Raw genomic sequence first — 15,461 nt, forward strand, 5'->3', positions numbered from 1 at the left:
CATGCTCTTGCAGACTCGCCTCCACCCGAACACTCTAAACAAAGGTTTAATAACTTGTCAGTTTATTTTTAAAATGTGTCAATCTACTCATCATAAACAGCCATTCTTCTATTGGATTTCCCAGTTATTGAACTAGGTGTTCTAAAGAGAGTAAAGAGCATCAGCCATGTTTCATGTTCAATGTTCATCTTATAAGCACTGGGGCTCTCCACTGTATCTCCCCCTAGACTCTGATACTGAACTCAGTATTCTGAAATCACTGCTGCTATGTATGCTCCCAAAGGAAGACAAACATTGCAAATGGTGCTTAGAGACAAAATGCTTCCTTCTACCGGAGGCCACAGAACAAAACTAACAAAGCAATTTAATTTCAAAATTAATATATTTCTATTTTATACTTTATTCAGCTCTGTAGTGCCACCCTTACATTTTTGCAGCAAGTTTTGTACAAAGTTTCCATCTCTAAAGAGTGTTGTGTTTAAATAAATACTTTATAAAATAAAACTCCAAATAAATATTTAGACTAATCAACATATTGGCAAAAATAGAAAAAAGAATCAGTAACTTTTTTGATAATATACAGGACGCCAATTGTACCTAAGCAATGCAATAACTGGAATTTGTATATGGGGTAATACAGCCCGATGTTAGCAGAAGAGAGTTAGACATTCACCTGAATGCACAATGTACCAATAACCGGAGTCCTTCCTTCATATGGCACCATTCACAGTATTAATGTGGTATATACAAAAATATATCAAAGTAACTCTAACAAGGGAGCAGGCTCTTGCGAGTTTCGCAGCCCAAAGAAAGCAAGAAGATGCCTGTGAATGTAACGTCCTGTCAAAACGCCCAAGAAGGCCCAGTGATTCGTCCGCAAATTTATCAAGGTCCCGATTGTGCTCTTAACTGATGACCCGATAGGTGCTCCACAAACATCCAGGCAATAAAGTGTCACTGCATTATAGTTCAAAAGGTGCTTCTCTCTCTCTCTCTCTCTCTGGGATCCTCAGGCAGACTCTGCATGGTTTATTCGAAGCTATTTCAACCCTCATTTCACGTAATGATTGCTGGAGAGAGGAGTGCGATAGAGAGGGGGAGGGAGAGAGAGAGAGAGCGAAACTGGAAGGGGCTCGTCCACTTCATTGCATAATGTCAAACAGACCAGTCCAACCAGCTGGCTGCCAAAAAACTTCTAGGAAAACCATGAGCTGCCATCCACGATGTAATCATAAGGCAATCCTAAAAGAAAACGGCCCCCTCTTGTTACTGTACCCAATATGGGCCAGTTTGTATTATGATTTACTACAATTTCAGGTTTACATGGAGGGACATAATTGTTCCAAGAATATTCATGCTTGAAGATATAAGTATATAATTCAAGAAACCGTTTTGATTCAAGATCCTGCAGGGAGAGCAGGTTGGAATTTAAATCTACTTTACCACAGACTCCAGGCTGTAAAGGACGGGCCATCGGTGCGGGCATCTGAAACGCTAAGGTCTTTGCCTCAGTTAATAGCCAGTTAATCAGTCGTGAAGAGTCACATACGTATTTAAGGACAAATTAGCTCCCTCGAACAAATGTCTAGTCGGTTACTAGCAATTCTACTACTCTGAAGAGGTCAGCTTTCCTGCTCCTCTGATGCTTCCTGGCCTGCTAAGTTCCTCCAGCTCTACAACACGTTACTCTGACAGGAGCTCGCTTTCTGCGAACTATGTAACAACCAGCCACACAACTTGAACTTCAGAGGCTGCCTTGTGTCGCACATATTGGTGCGGGGAGGAGAAGTTACTGAAGGCACTGTATAGCAATGCCATTGCAGTTTCCTAGAGAATGCACGCATTTGGGCTGTTCTTGCGGAGAATCGGATAGTTTGGTTGACAAGCAGCCTTGAAATAGGATTTCAGCACCTTCTCCTTAAAAGGAAGCGAGTCCACACACACTAGTTAAAGGACAGCGGGTAGCTACAATTTTAAAGAAACTCCATTAGAACGAAGGTGACAGTGGGATTAAGTTGATGCATATCTCAATGAACGACAGAAGCTTCAGCTGTTCAATTAAGTAATACATTCCCCAGGTTTCCAACGGTTAACAACCCATACAGAACGCGTTACACTTCCCCTGATAAGCTTCAAAATTCCCGGAGCACTGTTCGAGAATCGAGTTCCGATTTTCCAGGCTCTAATGAATGCTGATGAGAAAACAATTGATCATTCAAGGTACAGTTGTCCTGTATTATTAGTCACACGGAATCGGGCTTAACGCGGATATTCTCAAAACGGAATTTCATAATGAGTACCATGTAACAAAGGTAATGTTAGACTTAAAAATTTATAAACTGAGAGTTTAAAAAGATTTTTCAAATCGAACTTTAGAATTGATCATCTTTTACTAAGAATGGGACGTCTGCGCATTCCATAGCGAGTAGCTCCAGAGGGAGTGAGTGGAAGCATGTTCTGACAACGTTAGTTACACTGATTCGGTTTTAAAACGGGATCGGGGAGCTCTATCTACCTCCTCGCTCCTGTGGTCACTAAATGCAGTTACCAAGCATTCAGTTCCCGCCTGCAAGCCAATTTGAGGCAGTCAAGGCAATGCATTGCGTGGCAGAGAGGACACTACCATTGATAAAATATTCGCATGACTGTTTAGCAGCACATGGCAAGTGGTTTCGTTCAGTGCAGGAGATGCTATTGTGCCCGGGACTGCGCGTTAGGACTGTGGTCCGCAGACTTAGAAAAATTCCCGCTGCTGAAAACACGTGTTGGGGGGGGGAGCGGGTGGATGGTGTGTGAGGAAAAGAGAATGAGAACGGGAGATTCCCGGGGTGGGGGGGGGGGGTGGAACTTTCTCACTATCACATTGCACTACGCCAATGTTGCTCTTCAAGACACTAATAACATGCCTGCCCAGCACTTCCTGATAGATAGAGGTCACCTTAAAGCGATCGCCCCTGTCCTCGATAACAAAGTGTGGAGCTGGATGAACACAGCAGGCCAAGCAGCATCTTAGGAGCACAAAAGCTGACGTTTCGGGCCTAGATCCTTTCTGTCCTCTCAGCCACATCATTGAAACACATCGATTACTCAACTTCCAAGGCATGCGGAGCTCAAACTCAGCCGAAACGGAGTTCTCTCCCCTTCTGAACACGGCCAAATTATTCTCTAACATGTGATAATGGGAACTGCAGATGCTGGAGAATCCAAGAGAATAAAATGTGAGGCTGGATGAACACAGCAGGCCAAGCAGCATCTCAGGAGCACAAAAGCTTTTGTGCTCCTGAGATGCTGCTGGGCCTGCTGTGTTCATCCAGCCTCACATTTTATTCTCTTATTTCACTAACATCACGTCTACACTGCGCCCAACCTTCAGAACCCCTCAGAATCCGGCAACTAAACCATCAAAGCGGTTTCAAACGTGCTTCTACAACTGAACTACGCGAACATGTAAATACGCAAATAATAACGATGTTTGTGATTGAGAAGGAGAGTATATTTCCAGTGGACGATATTTCCAAGCCAAGCAATAAATATTGAATACGTCGATCGTGAAGAGCAGACTGCATGGTTTTCCCGTTAGTTGAGTGGCGGGCAGACAAACACTCGGCCAGTGTCTGCTCCACAGTCCCCTACACTGGCAGTGATGGAGGGGCGGGATGAGGGCTGATGGAGGATAGGGGAGTCCCAAGCCTCTCTATCTCAGGGCAAGTATCCCCATTGTGTGGCGTGCTTCGGGGAGAGTGCGCCAGGAGGTGGACTCATCCAATTTCTCTCTGGCCAGGCAGTTGACAAACGGAATCACAGGAATTTGCCGGCAGAGGAACTCACTGGGCCTACATAACGAACGCAGGAAGATCCCATAAGAAGGTGCTTAACATGAGGAGGATTGACCGTCCCTGTCCTCCCCGCAGGTTACGCACGCCCAGACCTCCAGGTAAAGGTGTGGCTTTAGTTTCGCTGTTCAGGAAGGGATCTATTCAAACATCCAAATGAGGGTTTAGCAACCATTCTCTCCCCTAATCCCCTCCTCTTTCCCCCCTAGACCCACACCGTGGTCCCGTGCATGTCCTGGGCTGGCCTTCAGAATCCCCTCTCGGGAATCTGACTCAGAAAGCTTTTTTTTGTTTTGGAGAGAAATGTGCCTTCTGAACTTCCACAGGGTTAACATTGGTCGCGGAGACAGCAAGAGTGTCTTGGTCATAAAGGCTTTTCGATGGCTTTCGGACAAGGTGCGTTGGAAAACTTCCTGCACACGGTGTTGGAGTTCCTGCACCGACAGCCCGGTCGCTTGACGCCGTCGTAACATCCCTGGCAGAGGCGGAGGCCGGCTTTGGCCGGCAGGTAGCACCACAAGCACGGCATGAACGCGGAGATGAAGCCCATGGCGGTCCAGCGGGCGCAGCAGTGGCCTGGGCTGCAAGAGCACGGGTTGTCGGCACAGTTGTCCTCGTCGTCGCTGGAGCAGTGATAAAAGAGACCCTTCACACAGCACACACAAGTGCCGTACTCCAGAGCGCTCTGCAAAGAGCAAAGGCATCTCTGCTCGCAGAGCCAGCACGAAGGCAGAGTCCTGGGGGCCGTACACTCGCTGCACTTACACTTGCCGCACTGCTCACACCGCAGCGAGTGCTGGCTGCAGTCCTCGCCGCCAGGAAGCTTCTTCAGCTCGGCTTTCAGGTCAGCTTTGGGCTGCGCCCGGATAATCCCTTGGCCTGAAGGAGACGAGGTCAGGCTGAGCAGCAGCCTGTGCTCCGAGGTGCTGCTGCTGCGGGACGCCGAGCTGACGGTGCTGGTGGACCGGCTCAGCTGCTGTTGCTGGGACCCCGAGGCCCGCCGGTCCGGCTCGCCGGGCCGTTCCCACTTGTGGGCCGAGCCGCCGGGGCTGCTCTTGGGGCCGCTCAGCGCCGGGCGCTCCACGTAGTCGTTGTTGGCTCGGATGGCCCGTATCTGGTCGATCGAGAGCACCGGGCCGTGCTGTAGCTCCCCGGGTTCAGGGTCAAACCGCTGCCGCCCCCTGTCGTGAGCGAGCTGCAGGGTTAGGGGCGATGCGAGCGCTGTGGGAGTCTCCATCTGTGTGTGGTCGGTGCAGGCCCGCGGGCTGGGTGCACATTGGTCAGACCTGGGGTGGGGACAGTACGGAGAGAGAGAGAGAGAGAGAGGTGAGCGAGGTAATCCTGCAACACTAAACCCCCAGCCATCCCAGAGCAGCCTTATTCAGGAGGAGCAGCTCCCTGGGCCGCCCATGCCCTGACCTTTCTGTAACACACGTCTTCCTGCTGCCCTAAGGGAAGGGGATGAGCAGTGATACCGCCAAATACCCCGCAGCTTTAAACCCCGGCACCCTACAGCCCTGCCCAGCCCACTGTTTAAACATGCTCGGTATTTCAGAGACAGGCTGGGATCGGGTCCCCGTTATCACGCCCACAGCATCCCAGTTGGATCAGCCTGGAGATTAACCTTCAGCACGATGGTAGTTTGTTAGTGGGTGGACCTGGGACCGACGAAGATTGGCACCACCTTGGCACAGGCATGTGTGGATGCTCCCAACTTGCATTAATCGGGAACAACGTGTCCCGAGTGAAAGAGGCAAACGGCCTTCCGTTCCCGGTGAAGGTGGCGCGGAAAGCTCTTTGGCAAATTTCACCCTGACCATCCCTCGCCCATTGCTTTCGCTGACAGATGAAAAATCCGGAGATTTCAGGCCCTTCATCTGCCGGGTGGTACGTGAAAACCAGAGCTTTCAGCCCCAGGGAAGGATTCCTAACGGACACGCTGGGAACCGGGGCGATTCCCCATGTCAGTATCCCAGACTCAGTGGGCCGGCAGCGGAGAGACTGCTGTTAGCTCCCGTTCAAGGAAAAAAACTTAACGAACCAAAAATATCAATCCCAATCTTCCTAAACCCAACCTAATCCTGAGTAATCTGAACTTTATTTTAAAAAAATAATGTTAGCAAGAACACCACGAAAGAACTGTTCTCATTACGCCCTTCAGAATTACTGTGTTTGCAAGGGGAGTTGAAATCATGATAATTCCCAAACGGGAGATTCAGGAGATCCTGCCTCACCTGCTGAATAGTTGCATTATTTGTCTTTGTTAAAGTTGCAGGGGATCTTCGCTTCGGGAGTCAGGCAAGACTATAGTGAAGCGGTGTTAAGAGTGCGGCCGGCCGGTGGGACCTGGTGGAGAAGCACTCCTCTATTGAATAGCAGGGAGTTTGCAATTCCGGATGTGCCGAATCCGATACAGCAAAGCTGCCTTGAAATGGATACTGCATGCGAAAGTCAAATACCGTAGCAGGGCCATTAGACAGCGCTGGGGACTGAGCAGTCTCTCGGTTCGCACACACGACACAACTAACAGGAGAGCGTGTACTAGGGTGGCACCCCTCATTCCTCTCTGCAAATCCGACCCAACTCAAGCAGCATTTAAACAGAACATCTTCACTCATCTCCAACCCGGGTTCGGTGCAGGGATTAATGTCATTTACATTAAAAGGTGACAAGGTTAATCCCAAACAAAATCGTAAACACAAACATGCAAATACAACTGCAAACAGAGGACAGTCAGTAAATGTTGTCATTTAAGAAAACAACCGGCCTTCTCCCTCAGCTAAGGAGTTCAACATTTACCACAACGTTGATGTGAAGACTTGTTCTGTCTGTAGCCGGGGCTTACCCGCAACAGCTAGTGAAGTTTACACACTGCCTTTCGCTTCTGTACAGACGCTTTAATGGATGTGACTGGAGCCGGCTACTCGCGTACAGTTGCATTAAAATGAGGCTAGTCAGGCTTTTGATCGATATTAAATATTATCCCCTCCCTCCCCCTCCTCCCCTTCTCACAAGTAACAGGATGCTGCAGCCGGGTCTAGTTTAATGCAGTCCCCTGTGTTGAGGGAGAAGTGATCATTGATCGGAAAGATCTCTGCAATTGCATGAAAAGAGCGTTAACCTGTCTGCATAAGATATCCGACTCCAGTCTGCCACATGCTTAGAGAGGCGAGTGCGTACAGCTGATGTGTATACATTTGTACAGATTACAGCAGGTCATGCCTTATCCTGGCGTGCAGAGTCCTCACCTCGCTGGCAATGGGAACTGCTCCTTGGCGATGTTGCCAGTTAGATTGGACAGTCAGCTTGCCTGCTGCGCTCCGGGTACAGCCACGTTGTCCGAGCAATGACAAGCTCTGGGAATTAAGGGCACCGTATCCTGGGCTGTCAGCGCTCACTGATGCGCTAGAAAGAGGAGCTCTCGAGCAAACATCCCCTTCACCAGTGCCGCAGTTCTGCTGCTGGTTACACTGATACACGAAGGCAGAGGCTGCGAGGGGATGGGGGCGGGGGGGCGGCAGTGGGAAGAACAGGAAGGATCAGCAAAATGCACCACACACACAGTCCCCTCTCTCTCCTCAGCGTACAGGGATTTGGCCGGTTATAGCTAATGGCTAAATGGCGTCATTCACGTGAAATTGAATAGGCCATTTGCCGTCCCTAAGGCTTCTCCGCATCCGGTAGCGGGCCATTGGTGAAGGCGAGCAACTATTTAAGGCTAGCCTGTTAAAATCACCCAATCTGTGTCGGGCACAGTCAGCAGGCTCGCCTGTACCTTTCCGAGGAGGCGATGTCTATACCGAACCCGAACTGTTTTATGCCCTGGCCTGAGACCCTGCTCGGAAACACCTCCGAAGTCTCTATGCATATATCTCTATAATATCTTTTTCTTTTTAAAAAATCTTAACGGGAGCTGATGGATGTCTATTTTGTGTTTTTATTGCACTCGGGCAAAAGACAAGCATTTGAATAAAATGAATTAGTATTTCCCATCCATTCCAAGCCATTACCGACACTTTCAAAATTGAGATAACGTGAGAGTCAGGAAGAGAGAGGTTTAAGGTATAAAGGAGTTATGCCGATTGTGTACAAGAATGAGAACTCCCACCTGTTAATAAATTCTAAACGGGACATTAACTCGGGCTCCCGTTCGCTTAATTCGTAAAGTGTTTTCTCCCTTAGACTGAATTTTCCCACATTTTGTTGAATAATGCTTTAGACTTTTAATCTTATATTAATGTGTGAGACCTGGCTATTAATTAAACGTTCAAGACTTAACAGTAAATCTGTTTGTGATTTACAGCAGCATATATCGCACCGCTCAGTATCCGGTTTGCGGACTGAGCTGTGTGGTGAATCCAAGCCATCATCAAGTGGTATGATTTGGTTCTGCAGAAGTCTGAATGACTGTTGTAAGAAACATTTCACAGAGCCCTTGTTCGCTCCTAACTATCCTTCTGAATCATCCGCCAACATATGACATCAGGGTACAGAGGAGGGACTCCAGTTCACTCTCACATTGAGTGCGAGGTCACTGGGTTAGCAAAGCCTCTGAACTACTTGTCCAAGACACACACGGTTTGGCATGAGTGTGATTCCGTCAACGTTCTTACTGCGCCTGGCCTATACTTTCATCTCTTACTTTCAGCCCAACTCCCCAAAGAATTGGGATCAGAGAGAGACTCAAACTGTCACGTGTTTTGAGCAACCATCTCTTCAATGGCTATTTTCACCTTTTGAAATAAGCTGTTTTGTTAACTGCCTTTTACTGATTAGGAACTATGTAAGTAACCCTGTGCGGACATCTCCAAGGAAATTGTTGATCACTGGTTGCGTTGCTTTTTAATTCGCAACACTGGGACTCCATCAGAATTAATTCATCACTGAAATATCACCCCACGCATTGGTGTGCATTTAAAGAAAACTTCAAATCAGCAAGTACTTTAATCAAAGTCCTTTAAACATCACTCCCATTCCCTGTCTCACATAGTTGAATTTTCGCTTTATTTTGTTAACCAAATATAACATTCTTAAAAATGGAAATGACGACAAGTTTCATCCCTAGCTTTCACCTTTTTCTTCTAGCTTCCAAGATCTATCTTAGAGGATTTACAAATGGAATTTTCATTTATCTTAGAACTAGTCTAATACAGACGAGAAACACCACCAGGTACAACTATCTCTCCCAGAAACTATGCAGAGCCTGCTCCCAGGAGCCCAGCAGCGAGGAGATGAACGCTGGGAGGCTTAAATGCCAACACAAAAAAAAACACGAAATCTTTATCCTGAGGAATGCAGGCCGTCAGCCAGAGTGTCTTAAATAGACATTCTCTTATACAGAAGTAGGAGTGAGTATCAGAGCAGTTTGACTGTCCTTCCCCCATCAACTGAAAAACAAACAGGCCACATTTCATCCCCCTTTACCACCCATCTTTCAAAACAAAATCCAGTTCCCTAGGTCTCACCGTACACATACAAACCAGTTACATTTCACATTAACAAGAACACAGACTTTTTTTGTATGAAAAGGTGAAAAATCTTCCCACATCTAATCCTAAAGAAAACTTTGATTCATTCTGTAGCCCCAAATCTAAGTCACATTTTTTCGACACTGTTTTGTGCCATATCACGGTGTTGTATTCCACCAAACTTTGTAAAGTAACCATTTACTGCGCCTTGTGCACGCTATAAATTAACAAAAATATAGAAGACGTATACAGAAAGGAAATTCAAGCTTGCAAATACAGTTATATTAGTCCGATCAAAATCTCATCAGTTGGATTTTGAATTGCGAGTTTAGCCGTCACATTATGGTTGGAAAATATTTCATGGATCAATCTGCAATGGCTATTTCATTTTCATGGTGACTGCAATGTGTCAACTAAATAAACATATATAACTAGCATGAAGAGCTCTTAAATACTGCATACAACTAATACCTCTATTATTACATTCTTCAGGGATTCCAGTAGCTAGTGTTTCAGAAGAACAGGATCACAAGTCCAGTAGTTTACTGCTTTGTAAGAATGTGGCTATTTATCCCATTAGTCTACCATAAAGGTATATGTGTTTAACAGGAATGCCCCTTTAAGCTTTAAAGGTCAAACGCCATGATCACAATTTAAGAAATTGAATTCAATTTTTTCAAAAACATAGAAATAAGCTGGTATCAGCACTGTAAAAAGGTCATTGAAAAACTAATTCATTTTGGCCTTTTAAAGATGAACATCTGTCATTCCTCCAAGTTCAATGCCATTTACCCCTCTAAAACGGCCTTGCAATTCAATTGTAACAAATGGAAGCAAATGAGAATGGAAATGTATACCAGATTTGTCAGAAATTGCCACACCTTGAGAACGCATTAAAAAAGAAAACTGTGTGAAATAAGGACCTTTTAAGATGAATTATAGGTTCATTCCTATTAATAGGAAAAAGCTGCTGATTGCATGATGCGCACTCAGAGAATGTTTACAGTGCAGCAAGACTGGCAAGGTTCCACATGGTAAACTGGTTAGTAAGGTTAGATTACATGAAATACAGGGAAAACTAGCCAATCTGAGTACAAAACTTGCTCAAAGATAGGAGACAGAGAGTGCTGGTGCAGGCCTGTGACCAGTGGTATGAACAAGGATCAGTGCTGGGTCTGCTGCTTTTTGTTATTTATATAAATGCTTTCTATGTGAACACTGGTGGTTCGGTTGGTAAGTTTGCAGATATCATCAAAATTGGTGGAATAGTGGACATCAAAGAAGGTTACCTCAGAGTACAATGGGACTTTGATCAGATGGGCAGGTGGGCCAAAAAGTGACGACGGAGTTCAATTTAGATAAATCTGAGGTACTGCATTTTGGAAAGACAAATCAGGGCAGGACTTATACACTTAACGGGAAGGTCCTGGGGAGTGTTGCTGAACAAAGAGATGTTGGAATGCAGGTTCATAGTTCTTTGAAATTGGAGTCGGAGTCAGGCAGAGTAGTGAAGGCAGCATTTGATATGCTTGCCTTTATTAGTCAGTGCATCGAGTTTAGAAAGTTGAGAGGTCATGTTGTGGCTGTACAGGACATTGATTAGGCCACTTTTGGAATATTGCATTCAGTTTTGATCTCATTGTTATAAGAAGGATACTGTAGAACTTGAAAACGCTCAGAAAAGATTTACAAGGATGTTGCCAGTGTTGGAGGGTTTTAGGTATAGGGAGAGACTGAATAGGCGAGGCTATTTTCCATGGAGTATTGGAGACTCAGAGGTGACCTTATAGAAGTTTATAAAATCATGAGAGCAATAGACGGGTGAATACCCAAAGTCTTTTCCCTAGGTTAGCAGAGTACAAAACTAGAGGGCAGACTTAAGGTGAAAGGGGAAAGATTTATATGGGACGTAAGCGGCAACATTTTCACACAGAGGGTGGTGCATGTATGCAATGAGCTGCCAGAGGAAGTGGTGGTGGCTGGTACAATTACAACATTTTAAGTCATCTCAAAGGGTGAATGAATAGTAAGGGTTTAGAGGGATATGGGCGAAATGCTTGCAAATGGGACTAGATTAATTTAGGATTTCTGATTAGCTTCGATGAGTTTGACCAAAAGGCCTGTTTCCATGCTGTACAGCTCTATGACTCTATGAGCTAATTCTGTTGTCATATCTATGATAGCTCCCTATATTAGCAATTCAGTGAGATCCACTCTCCCAAGCTTTCCCCATATTCTAGGAAAATTCTTTTCTTCGGGCATCTATCCAATTCCTTTCTGAAAACCACAGACAATCCACCTCCACTATTTATTTGGCTGTGCAATGCAAAATCTTACCGCTCAATGAGTTAAATAAAATCCTCATGTTGTCTTAGATGCTTTGGTTCTTTTGCCAAACATCTGAAATTGGTATCCCTTGATTTTCAAACCCTTCACCAAATAAAACAGTTTTCACTGTCTACTCTTCCCACACCCTTGTGAGTTTGCATACCTATGAAATCTCCTCTCAAACGTTTCAGCCCAAAGTTCTCCAATCTACCTGTATAACTGAAGCCCATAGTTCTTGGAATCATTCTCCTAAATCTTTCTAAAGCCTCATGTCCTTTCTGAATTTTGAAGTGCAGAATTGAAAAAAAAACTTCAGTTAAGGCAGCAACATTGTATTATATGGGTTTATAATGGTATGCACTCCATACTTCCATTTACAAAGCCCACCTTCTCAAGCTAGTTTGCCATCATTAATGCTATCTGTGCAAATAGCCTCAGGTCTTGTTGCTCATGCACTCAATTTAGTATTGCAACCCTTATTTTATATTTCCTCTTCTCCTTTTTAATGGAGTGCTGTGAGAAAGGGACACAGTGTTGTGAGCCATAGAGAAGTCAATCACAGTGTCACTGAGGGGATAGTAATTTTAGAATGCCGACAGGGAGAGAAACATATGTTTAACAGTAGCATAATACTGGACATGGTGGAAGTTATAGACCATGATTCTTTGAATGTGGAAGCTAGCTGGTGGAAAGAGAAGACAAAGGGAATTTTATCATGCCTCTGGGAGACCGGGGATGAAGTGAACAGTGACAACAAAAGTGTGGGAAAGGGTCGTGTATGATTGATGACTCTGTCAAGTACAGTTGGGGGAAAGTGGAGACTCCTCAGTAAAGGAAGAAAAAAGACATGTCAGAAGGACCATTGTGAAAGGTAACATTATCAGACTTGGTGTGACGGGGTGGATAAACTGGGAGAATCAAAGGATTCCTTAGAGGAGACAAGAGACGAGGAATGCATTCAAGAAGGGTCTAGGCTCTAGCTTTTCTGCTCCTTTGATACTGCTTGTGTTCATCCAGCTCTACACCTTGTTTTCTCAGCTGTCAGTGTTGATGGGTTTATACTGAATATTAACAGGCAGACGATTCCCAGATGTGGAGACAGGTAAGGCAAGGACGTGAAAGTCAGTGTTGAAGATGGACTATTGGTGATGAGGAAGAGTTGGAAATTGGAAGTGAAATTCCTGAATATTTTTCCAGTTCTGGGTCAGAGTTGGAAATGGAAATACTGCATTAGAAATGTTGGGGGAGGGGGAGGGATCTGAAAGTTGAACTGGAAGAAGTTCTACACATCCTGCTAAAGGATAGGCATAACTGTTGCCCATAAGAATGCAGCAAAATCTTTTATTCGGAGGCCATGAGACAAGTTAAAGGTGAAATAGTTCAATAAGGGAACAGGTTCAGGCTTGTGAAGGAAGGTAGTAGTGGAAGGAGACTGCTCAAGAAAGAAGGAGAGCGGCCTCAGTGTGTCCTGTATAATAACATTGAACATTCCTAGTGAAAAGAAGGCATATGGGGCCAGGACACTGAGAATTGTTGAAATGACATTGAGTTTCAGCAGAATCATAAATTTAATTGGGAAGAGATTGGACAAAGTTAGAAAAAGTAGTATCAGGATGGGAAGAAATTAGTTCAGTGGACCAGAAACAGGCTGAAACAATGGGTTTGCCAGTACAGTCCTGTTTATGGATTTTAGAAAGAAGGTAGAAGTGGGATGTTGGGATCGGGGATTATTTGGTGGGCAACTGTGGAGAAGGCTTACAGTGGGGATATGTTCAATGATAGTCATGGAAACCACGCCTTAAATGTGCAGTTTTTGGGTCATAATCCAGAGGAAGGTAGGGAGAAGTGTCTGAGAGTTGGTGTTTAAGGAAGGGATCAATATGACATATAACAACAGCACCACTCTTATCAGCAGTAGTGATAATGTCAGGATTAGACCTGAGCGAAAAAGCATATAGCAAGCTCAGGGAAAGGCAGGTTCAAGTAAGTATGGAGGAAGAGAGGAATTGAAATGGTCAAATCAAGCTGACAGTTTTCAATTAAAAAAATCGAGTGTGTAAGAGGTCAGATGGAGTGTCCAAATGGAGGGACAATGCCAGGGGCTGGTGAAAGAGTCAGCTGGTCAGGAACTAATGTCATTTCAACAATTCTCAGCGTCCTGGCCCCATATGCCTTGTTTTCACTAGGAATGTTCAATGTTATTATACAGGACAGACTGAGGGCTCTCTTCACCTTTCTTGAACAGTCTCCATCCACTACTACCTTCCTTCACAAGACTGAACCTGTTCCCTTATTGAACTATTCAGACCGAATGAGGCAGACTGAGATGAGCATTTCAAAAGATAATTAAAATAGTGCATTAACGAGTGAAAAAGTAATTGTTAGGGGCTGTAAGTGCCTAAAATTTTATTCATTTTCCCTCAGCAACTGTGATGCTAAACAACTGTTGCACCAAATTAGTTGCCTTGTTTTAAATTTCATATGGCATTTTTCAGAAATGATAGAAACACAGAAATAAATTTCTTTCTCCCTGGAGCTCTCATTACAGGGTACATGGTTCTCAGTTTTGTATTTTTTTTCTCTTTCTATACATTTAGGCCACTACTCAACAGAAGGGAAGTAGTTTCACCACTTGATCTTCACATTATAATTTCACTTGAATTTGTTATTATTAGTAAGCATGCCCTCATTGTCTTGGTTTAGCAGACTGCTTTGTCTGGTCGACAAGGTCAGAAAAGGGATGCCTTCCAGACTACACTTCTGTCACTGGAAAGGATCACATTGCAAACTGTCCTAGTTGGCCACCTCTATGAAGGGAGGAAAAGAAAATCAAAAGCTAAATGGAATGATTTTCCTTACAGCCTAGCCTTATAATGGTGTTTAGCTAAGTTGAATAAAATCCATCTAATAACTGCATCGTTTACTATTCATTGCAGTGTTATTCAGAATGTTTCATATTAAGTTAATTGATTCAAGCTGCAGAGACAGTTGACTGATGCAATTTTTTTTTCCATTCCTGGGATATGTGGGTGCTGCTGACTAGGCAAGCATTTGTTTCTTGTCCTAAAATATTTTTCAGAAGCCGATGGTGACTAGAAGTGTTGAATTGCTGTAATCTTTATTGCGTAGGTACACTCAGAATGCTATTAGGGAGAGGGTTTCAGGATTTTGACCCAGTAACAGTGAAGGAACTGCAATAAAGCTCCACGTCAGAATTATGTGCGGCTTAAAGGTGAACTTGCAGGTGTTGGTGTTGTCATGTCAATACTGCCCTTGGCCTTCTAGATGGTAGAGGCCATACTCTTGGAAGGTGCTGTCGAAAGGGCTTCAGTGAGTTGCTGCAGTGCATTTTGTGGATGATACATACTGTTTCCACTATGTGCGGTGGTGAAAAGTGTCAATGTTTAAGGTCATGGATAGGGTGCCAGCCAAGAGGGCTGTTTTTTCCTGAGAGGTGACAATCTTCCTGTTGGAGCAGCATCATTCCGGACCAGTGGAGACTATTCCATCACACTACTGTAGATGGTGAAGAGGCATTGAGAAGACAGGAAGTGAGTTGGTTCCGGTAGAATTCTTGGCATTGACGTTGTTTATGAAACAACAGTAGTTTTATTTCTTGTCAGTTCACTTTCTGGTCTTGGGTGTTGATAGCCGCGAATCACCAATGGTAATGCCATTTAATGTAAAGAGGAAATTCTTAGATTATCTCTTATTTTGAGATTGTCATTACATGGCAGCTCTGTAGTGCAGATGTTATTTGCCAATTATGAAGCCAAGTCTGTATATTGTTTGGGTCATGCTACATATAGATTCGGACTGGTTCAGTATCTGA

General features: G+C 44.7%; 1 protein-coding gene across 5 annotated transcripts; it reads right to left on the reverse strand.

Annotated features, from left to right (window-relative positions):
* Window positions 1-3,319: 3,319 nt before the first annotated feature.
* On the reverse strand, window positions 3,320-7,421 carry LOC125458942 (protein sprouty homolog 2). 5 transcript variants are annotated; one of them, XM_048544795.2, is made up of 2 exons: window positions 7,082-7,421; window positions 3,320-5,119 (listed from the first exon to the last, which is right to left on the reverse strand). In XM_048544795.2, exon 2 carries the CDS (start codon window positions 5,068-5,070, stop codon window positions 4,198-4,200), a length of 873 nt encoding a protein of 290 aa, XP_048400752.2. In that variant the 5' UTR covers window positions 5,071-5,119; window positions 7,082-7,421; the 3' UTR covers window positions 3,320-4,197. The 5 variants fall into 5 exon arrangements, with proteins under 5 accessions (XP_048400752.2, XP_048400755.2, XP_048400753.2 ...); XM_048544798.2 differs by lacking the exon at window positions 7,082-7,421 and adding an exon at window positions 6,955-7,075; XM_048544796.2 differs by lacking the exon at window positions 7,082-7,421 and adding an exon at window positions 6,679-6,759.
* Between the last annotated feature and the right edge of the window lie 8,040 nt (window positions 7,422-15,461).

The sequence above is a fragment of the Stegostoma tigrinum genome, chromosome 15 (genome assembly GCF_030684315.1).
Source record: "Stegostoma tigrinum isolate sSteTig4 chromosome 15, sSteTig4.hap1, whole genome shotgun sequence".
NCBI classification, from domain to species: Eukaryota; Metazoa; Chordata; class Chondrichthyes; order Orectolobiformes; family Stegostomatidae; genus Stegostoma; species Stegostoma tigrinum.